Genomic DNA, 8,760 nt, shown 5'->3' with positions numbered 1-8,760 from the left:
AAGACATTATTCCACATTTGTCTATGCCTTTCTTGGATGATGTGCCTATTAAGGGACGTGTTGAAGAAAATAATGAAGAAGTAAATGAAGATGGATGTAGGGTGTTTGTCAGGGAGCACATAAGGGATTGTGAGAAGATTCTTACTCGGCTTGAAGAAGTGAATTTAACCTTATGAGGGCCAAAATCAGTATTTGGGGTAAATGAAGTATTAATAGTTGGGCATGTGTGTGGATCTTATGGGAGGAGACCGCCTCCTTCCAAGCTCAACATAGGCTGAAAGCATCTCATCATGTTCACCACTATGCCTCCAACTCCTCCCCACTATACTCATACACAGAAAATAAATGTAAACACAACAACTAAATATGTATAAAGTAACAAATCTCACACACAACTTTTGGGTGGTTTTCACACCTCAAATGCGCAGCAATACGACACCCACCCCCTCTAATCCTGCGCATCCTCCGGATGGGCCAACTACCCATGATCATTATCATCAAGATCCACAAACAGATCAATCTCTTCATTATGCATTTCCGGTAGATCAACAAGATTATCTGTCATATCATCTGTCTCTTCCATTGGAGTTTCTTGTCGTTGCTCTTCTCTTGAAAATTCTTCCAATGCATAATCCTCATCATCTCTTTTCTTGAAAATCTTGATTCTTTTTCCAGCAATAGGTACTCTAAGCACTGTCCCATCCAATTCTGTCAGCTCATATGTTGCATTATCAAAGACATGTCTGACTATGTACGGCCCAAACCATCTTTTCACCATCTTCCGAAGTGCAGTATGCTGATTTTCAAGGCTGCTATCAAAGACCAATACCCAATCTCCCTCTTCTATTGCTCTAGGCCGCAAGCGATGCCTGCTATCAAACCTGTCCTTATTCCTTAGTCTAGCAACCTTCAACCTGTCAATAGCTAGCTGAATATCCTCTGGTCTCCTCTCCAACTGTCGAATCCGAAGAGCTAAGAGCTCCTCTCTCGTCAAATCCTCCTGCCAAGGTAAAACTGACCAAGTCAAAGCAGGCAGGTTTCTGACCATACATAAACTCTGCAGACATATATCCTGTGGTAATACTATGAGTCGTACGATCAGCCCATAAAGCAAATGGTAGAAGTCTTGGCCATTCTCCAATCCGTCCTCTGCATGCTTTGGCTAATGCTTTCACTATCGGCGGATGCCCTCTTTCACTCTTTCCATTTCCCTTTGGATTATATGCTGTGGTTAGAGCCAACTTGATTCCTAGCTGAGAGAAAAACTCCCTAGCTTCATCTGCATCCAATTCACCGCGATCCGCAGTGATCTTACCCACACAACCATACCTGCAGAAAATTTCCTCCAATAAGAACTTACACACTGCACTAGTGGTCTTCGTTCTCAAAGATCTGCCCTCAACATGATTGGTAAGATCCTCTCTAGCCAAAACAATGTATCTCATCTGCCATAGACCCATAGGCATGGTAACCAAATCAACTACCCACTTATAATGAATGCATAGCGGATAGGTCGGATGAAGCTCATCTCGATGACGCACTACTGAATACATCTGGCAGTCTCTGCAAGTCTCAACAAAGTGAGAAACATCTCTATACATGCCTTTCCACCAATATTTCTCCTTGATTTTCTCATAAGTAGTCCACACTCCTCTATGACCAGCCCAAGGACTCTCATGAAACTCCCTCATCACCTGTAACTGTGTCTCTCTATCACAGACAACCCGCAAAGGTAATCCGCCTCTTTTCTTCGGATGCTTCCAAAGAAATCCGTCCTTGAGAAAATAACCATAGGCTTTCCTTCTGGTCTTCTTGAACTCTTCATCTGTCCATTCATCTCTTTTGCTTAATGTACTAAGGTACCTGCCAATCTGCAACCAATCTCCAACATAAAGTTCTTCTATGAAAGCCACAATATCATAGACATGACAAACATGATCAACCATAGTGGCTGAAATTTCTGCATCATCCTCTTCTACAAGTAGAGTCTCCTCATCATCATATTTGGCTCTAGACAACATATCTGCCACTGGATTATCTTTCCCTGCTATGTGTTTAAATTCCGGATTTAATGACTTGATGTATGCAATTCATCTCAACATGGCTATATCCGGAGTAGAGCAACTCGTGATCATGCCAATCAATGGCAAACAATCTGTCTCTACCACAACTGAAGCTCCAATAAAGTACTCCTTGTCACATTTGAGAGCTATAACAATCCCCAATAACTCCCTCTTGATTTGCGGATATCTCCTCTGTCTCTCGTTTAGGACTTTCGCCCCAAACCGAATAGCATACCTATTTCCATCTGCATCATCTTGACCCACAGCCCAACCTATGCCAATTGGACTAGTGTCAACTGTCAATACAATAGGCCTTTCACAATTATAATCTGCTTTCCTAAGAGTAGGAGCATTCTGCAATAACTTCTTCAATTTCCGCATGGCTTTAGTGTGACTCTCATCCCAATAAAATTTCTGCCCCTTTCGAAGCAGCTGATACAAACAATCTGCTATGTGTGCAAAATGAGGTATCCAAATCATATAAAACACACAAGCACCAATGAATCTCCGTACCTCTGAAGTGGTAAAACAATACTCTGCAATCTTGCCTATAGCATTCACCTTATCAGGTGAAGGTTTCCTGCCATAATATCCACACATATGCCCAACAATGACAACCTCATTCACTCCAAAAACAGATTTTTGCCCTGAAAGTGTCAAGTTCACTTCTTCTAACCTGGCCAAAATCTTCTCACATGCTGAAATATGATCAGCCACAAAGTATCTGCATCCCTGCTCATTTAGGCTCTCATTCTTCTCTTCTTCTGCACACCCCTTAATGGGCACATCATCCAAGAAAGGCATAGTAAGCTGAGGTATGTAATCACGAAGGACCTTATGCATGGCATTCATCATATGCGCAACAGAATTAGTGGCACCTTGAGGCAAGGTACACATCCTGACAAGCCCAATAGGAGTTCTCATGGTGGTTATGTCCCTGCTTTCCAAAGCCAGCTGAAACTGATCATATCCTGAATACAAATCACCCAAAGAATAGATGGCACGTCCAGCAAATGCCTCTGCAAACTCATCCACAACTGGACCTATACCAACATTCCTGATAGTAACTCTGTTCACTGGCTGCATGTCCTGAATAAATCGGAGAGTACCATTTTTCTTTGGAACTGTAAACCACCTGTTTGAGTATGGTACAGATGAAGGCTCAAGGATTCCCATCCTGATTTTCTCATTCAATAAATCAATCAGCTTTGGCAAGTGTGCCTTAGGCACTGGAATAGGTCGGAGATTCCATGGAATATGAGGAATAGTAAAAATGACCATAGGAGCAACAATATCAGGATTCACACATCCAATCTCATGTGGGAAAAAAGCAAATCCCCTTCCATGACGCTCAAGCATCTCCTGAAAGCATTGCTTCTCTATGGGTAACAAGAAATCACCATTTCCAATTTTCAATTCAGCAAGTGTCTCTGCTGAAAATTTATGACCAATATACTCCGGATTCCTCAAAATTTGATGTTTAGCAGCCCTCTCTATTTGTTGATCACTGTCAGATGGAAGCGGTACAGCAACCGGCTTCACCTTCTTATCCACAGTTTTGTATTTCGTGTCAACCCTGGCTTCATTATGCTCTTCTGCATTACATAAACCTTGTTGTAAATCAACAATTCTGCACTCCAATGGCTGAATATTCTCAGCCCTCTACTCTATGGACTGCACATAAACAGCCCCAAACTCTGAATGCTGAAATATTTCAGCAGTAAACTCTGTTGGCTGAAAATTTTCAGCCCTCTGTCTCTCTGAAAGCTGATCATAACCAACTGGAAACTCTGTTTGCTGAATTTCTTCAGCACTCAACACTCTTTGCTGAGTTACCTCAGCCTCTGACTCAATCTGTGACATGAAATCTACAATTTCATGAAACATGTCCAGGGATTGCACTGATACATTACCATGACAATTCAGCATATCAGTTTTCAGCATATCTTCCATCTCTGTCATCGTATCTGCACAAATCACACTGTCATACATCCCATCTATGTGCTCATGATCCTCCAAAATTCCTGCATTTTTCAAATTTTTCTCCTTCCTGCATATATACTGCCTGGCAGCTCTAGATAACCTAGAAGTCTTCTGATAACTCATCGAACTGTTTGCTGAAATCCCAACAAACCCGGAGGAGAAAACACCGCTGCCAGGAGGCGAGAACTCCAATCTTCTATGCTCTGTACCACCGTCGTCTCGCGAAACGGCGGTACCTAATGAAAACCCGAATCTCTCACAGTGGGCAAAGGTGCATCTCTGAGAGTATCTCTGTTTCTAACATGGTTCACACATACAGTCATAAACTGAACTGCTCTCATACCATCTTTACTGCGAATCCGTGCATAAGCAGATCCATCATCCATGACCCTTGTTTCCATGCGCATCTCTGTAATGAATGGCTGACCAAGAATTATAGGATAAGAGCATAAATCCTGCACAAAGAAATGAAAATCCTCCTCTACATCACCAATAGAAACCCTGACACTAGGGCAGGCAGCATACAAATCACCTGCAGTGTTATTGGCGGCTCTCATACGCCACCCATGCTCTACATCCATAGGCCATCTGTTACTCTCATAAACTCCACGAACTATGAGATTAATCTCTGAACCATGATCAACCAATGCAACATAAGGCACCTGTTTCTCTCCAATCTTTACCATCGTCTCTGTAGTTGCCCTAGCCCAATGGCTCCGCGAAAAATGACTACGCGGTATCATGACAGGCTCATCAATTTCAGCATAATGCATAGGCTGAACCCTCTTCTCTACCTGCGGAAAAACAGAAGCATTATCAACCATAACCTCATCCTCATCCTCATCCAACTCCCCAATCAAAACTCCCTGTGTATCAGTGGTAGCCAACGCATGTCTTTTCCTCTTCAAGACCTCCTGAAATTGATCCTGAAACTCTCTTTTTGAGATGCCCAAAATCTCAGAAATAGTGAAAGTCACCTCACTGCCAAGTATCTTATCATTAAAGATTTTCTTCATGTCTGTAGATGTCTCAATATCGGACATCAATCTGAATCCTGGCTGCTTTCTCTCTCTAGGCTCTTGCCTCTTTTCTCTCTTTTGAGCATCCTCCATCTATCAATCTAGCCCTGGTCTTGAAGACGGTCATGCAGCAGGTGGAGTAACAAACTCACCCCCTCTAGTCTTCTTAGCTGCACTTGGATTTTCTTCATCCCTCTTACGCTTCTCCTCAACAAATACATCTGCACCATGAGATTTAGCCAAATAAGCATAAATAGAATACCTGTCAACAGGCGAGTCCCAACCTATCTCTGATCTGATGCTAGAGCCTGCACTAGTCAAAACAGTTTGCTGAATTTTCCCCTTGTTTGCAGTCTCCATAGCATAAGTCCATAGCGCGGACTGAGTCTCTGATCCCTTCTCAATCTGGACTCCATATGCAGAAGCATCACCTCTAGCTGCCACATAAGAAGTACGCGCAGCCATGTCCTCCACTAACTTCTTCATTCCACCTTTACCAAAGTTGGTAGCAAGTGGAGCTCCTGTTTCAGTCAACCAAATCTTACCATCTTGCCCCCAATATACCAAATTCTGCCTCCTTGCATCCTGGAAAGAGTCACAATCCCTGCAATGCTGATGCTCCGTACTATCACACCAAATACATATCCGATCTCTCCTAGGTGCACTAGGAGCACTCCTAGGTGCAGTAAGAGCACTAGAAGTAGCAGTAGGCGCAGTCGAAGCAAACTGCTCCTTCAACTTTCCCACCAACTCTGCTTTGACTGACTCCAGTGTCAAATCTGTTATGCCTTTGATTATGTCATCAAGAGAAGTAGGCACCGATGGAGCGGATGGTTTTGGAGCAGAAGGTGCAGGCATCGGTCGTGGAACAGGAGGAATAGGTGGAGTGGCAACAATAGGCATTGGCATAGGCCAAGAAACTGGCTGAGGAGGAGAAGAAATAACAGGAGTAGAAGTAGGCATAGGAACTGATGATGGTGTAGGTGTCATGGAACCATTCTGTAGGCGAGTCTTCCATATCCTCCTCTTGGTCAAAGTCGAGACTGCATCCTGAGCATCCTGCCAATCAGTTTTAAGACCCATAGGCTTCGTGCGATCTTCAAGAAGCTCACCCAATTCTTCTTGAAGAGCAGGATCTGCAGCTTGCAAGAAAAGCTCAACTTTTTCCACATCCAATGCTCTTTGTTCAATGGCATCAAGCTGACTATACCTTTCCTCAAATTCTCGAATCAACTCCGAAGCAGCGAGACCTTTGTTTGGCATGTAGACCCACTCTCGGAATGACCGCCGAGTAGCCATACCAAAGTCCTCAAGGAAGTATTCTTCTTTTAGGGCCTTCTTAAAATCTTGCCAATGTGTATTTTGAATAAAAAGATCAGTCACTTTTGTCCTCAAAGCAGGTGTGACAAGACGAAGGAAGTACTTACTCATAAGTCCAGCAGGAACTCCAAAAAACCCCATCTTGATCTCATATGTCTTCAAATATGCTGAAACATTACGCCCGTCAAATAGCTTCTTCTCACTCTCAACTGCTTCAATAGCCTTAGTCGCGCTGTTTGCATTCTCCTGCTCTGAATAGAGTTGCCTTTGCTAAGACAACTGCTGTTGATGCAATTGTTGTTGTTGCTGCATATACAATTGTGTTTGCTGATTTTGGAGCTGCATATATATAGACATATTCTGCAAAATCTATTTTAGATCCTCCGTTGAAGTACTTGACGCAGCAGTCATTGATGGAGCTGAAGTAGACACAGCTGGAGTTGTAGAAGAAGCTGAAATAGAGGCTGAAGTATCTCCCATCCTGAAATTTCTGCGACGCTTTCACGTCGGGTTCACCAAAGATGTCGAAGGGTTTGTGAAAGCAAAGTCGCATCTTCAGAAGACCTTGATATATGTCAAAATGGAAGATCAATCAAATGAATAATCCAATGTCATAATAACCATACAACATTTCCATAACTCAATCAATAAATTCTGTTTAGATTTCAGCATGTCCCTGTTCTGCAATTTTTCCTTTCAGACAGATTTCAGTTTATGTTCCAGGATAATAAGGAGGGAAAAGAGATTGGATGCAAAGCATAGTTGTTATTAAGAAACTTCCCACGAGGTTATTATTTCACAAGTCCAGTTTGAAGAGATTTAGGAGATTCTTCTCAAAAAAAAAAAAAAGAGGGAATGATTCCCTGCAAGTTATTGGCATGTAGATCCCATGATCTGAAATTTACTCTGCTGACAACGAATACATGCTCCTCTGCATTCCACTCTAGGCTTTGGGCACACCACATCAATTTCTTTAATGACAAGAGAGAGCTTATTCAAGACCAGGAGCAGCAGCTCCCTTTCCAAGGAAGTTGAGTTGAATTTCAGGGCCTGAAGGTTCTCAACAGTTCTGCTGGACCAAAAAGAAGACCACTCTCACCATCGCTGATCTCAACAAGGTCCGATCCATAGCTTCCATTTTCAATGAAATCATGGATCATTGCGGCCAGATTGTGTTTATTATCAGTACTGCCATGTGCACCTTGCGAAACTAGATAGGCCCGTCCGTGCTTGTTCAAAACATCTCGATTGCTGTTGCCCTTCCATAGTATTGTAATTTTACTCGAGTGAAATGTTTGATGCAGGAGAGATAATTCTTAAGGGAGGAATGGATTCTGAAAAGGTGTGGCCTGCTGTTGTTTTTTTATAAGCTCTTTTAGCTTGAAATCCTCCCAGACAAAGGGTGCCACAAATTATAAACAGGAAAGGCACTGTAGCTGCATTATGCATTCTCTTGCCTGTCTTTGTTCCATGACCAGTCTGATAATCTATAGACAATGACTGGCTTGATATGCTTGCAGCCTTCAAACAAGTGTATGCTCCCGTAATCTGTCTAAACTCTGCTTCACCATGTTTCTTCAAATCAGCTGGAAGACGATCAGGATGGTTTTCCAGAGCTTTCTTTTTATAGGCAGCTTTAATCTGTGATAGGGAAGCGTTGGGAGGAAGGCCCAGTAAGCTTCTCGCGACAGAAGGTCTCATGGTATCCTGCCAACTAACGTTTCTCGTCCGCGAGACAATTTTCTGGCCTTCTCCGTTTTCATTGTTTGTACTCACACGTTTGTACTCACACATTCATTAGTCTGGTACTCGTTCTTCATCACGAGCTCACCGTAGTAGCGTCCACACCTCCGAGCTTTTCTGTTCCAACAGTGTCCATGCCTTCGAGCTCTTCTGCCAGCTTTGTAACAGCTCGATAAAACCATCTGCAGTCTCTTTATCAGTTATCACCATGCAGTCCTCCAGTCTGAATGTAGGTGGGCTCGTCCAGCAGAAAGCGCCTCCATGCTTTGCAAATCCGAATTCCAAAGATGATTACGTTGTCTTTTGCAAAGCTTCCTTTATTGTTGCAATGACTTTTTCAACTACAGGTCAGCCCTTCAACACGTCCTTCACCACAGCGTCTTCTTACCCCATTGTTGTCAATCTTCAGCGGGCTTCGTCGACTTGTCACCTTCAACGTTAGTCTTCTCCCCTCCTCCTTCGTTGTCATTTCTCCTCACGGCCTCTTTCACGCACAGCTGATGCAGTGCTCGTCAATCCACCCACCCTGTATTCCCATGTTTCTCTACTCCCGAATACTCTGTTTCTCCCTCCTTTCCCCAGATTAGTCTTCCTCTCCCCTCTCTGAACTCCTCGTAGATCCCCCTCGAATC

At 43.2% G+C, this 8,760-nt stretch overlaps 1 protein-coding gene across 1 annotated transcript; it reads right to left on the bottom strand.

The window, feature by feature from the left end:
• Positions 1–7,663: 7,663 nt before the first annotated feature.
• LOC148022943 (uncharacterized) lies at positions 7,664–8,086 on the bottom strand. The gene has a single exon (XM_087695289.1). The coding sequence runs from the start codon at positions 8,084–8,086 to the stop codon at positions 7,664–7,666; it is 423 nt and encodes a 140-aa protein (XP_087551415.1).
• Positions 8,087–8,760: the final 674 nt, after the last annotated feature.

The sequence above is a fragment of the Lygodium microphyllum genome, chromosome 16 (assembly GCF_053477565.2).
Source record: "Lygodium microphyllum isolate KBCC chromosome 16, Lygodium_microphyllum_v1.1.10, whole genome shotgun sequence".
NCBI classification, from domain to species: Eukaryota; Viridiplantae; Streptophyta; class Polypodiopsida; order Schizaeales; family Lygodiaceae; genus Lygodium; species Lygodium microphyllum.
The sequence above is the reverse complement of the archived record's forward strand: the minus strand, read 5'-3'. Positions and strand labels throughout refer to the sequence as shown.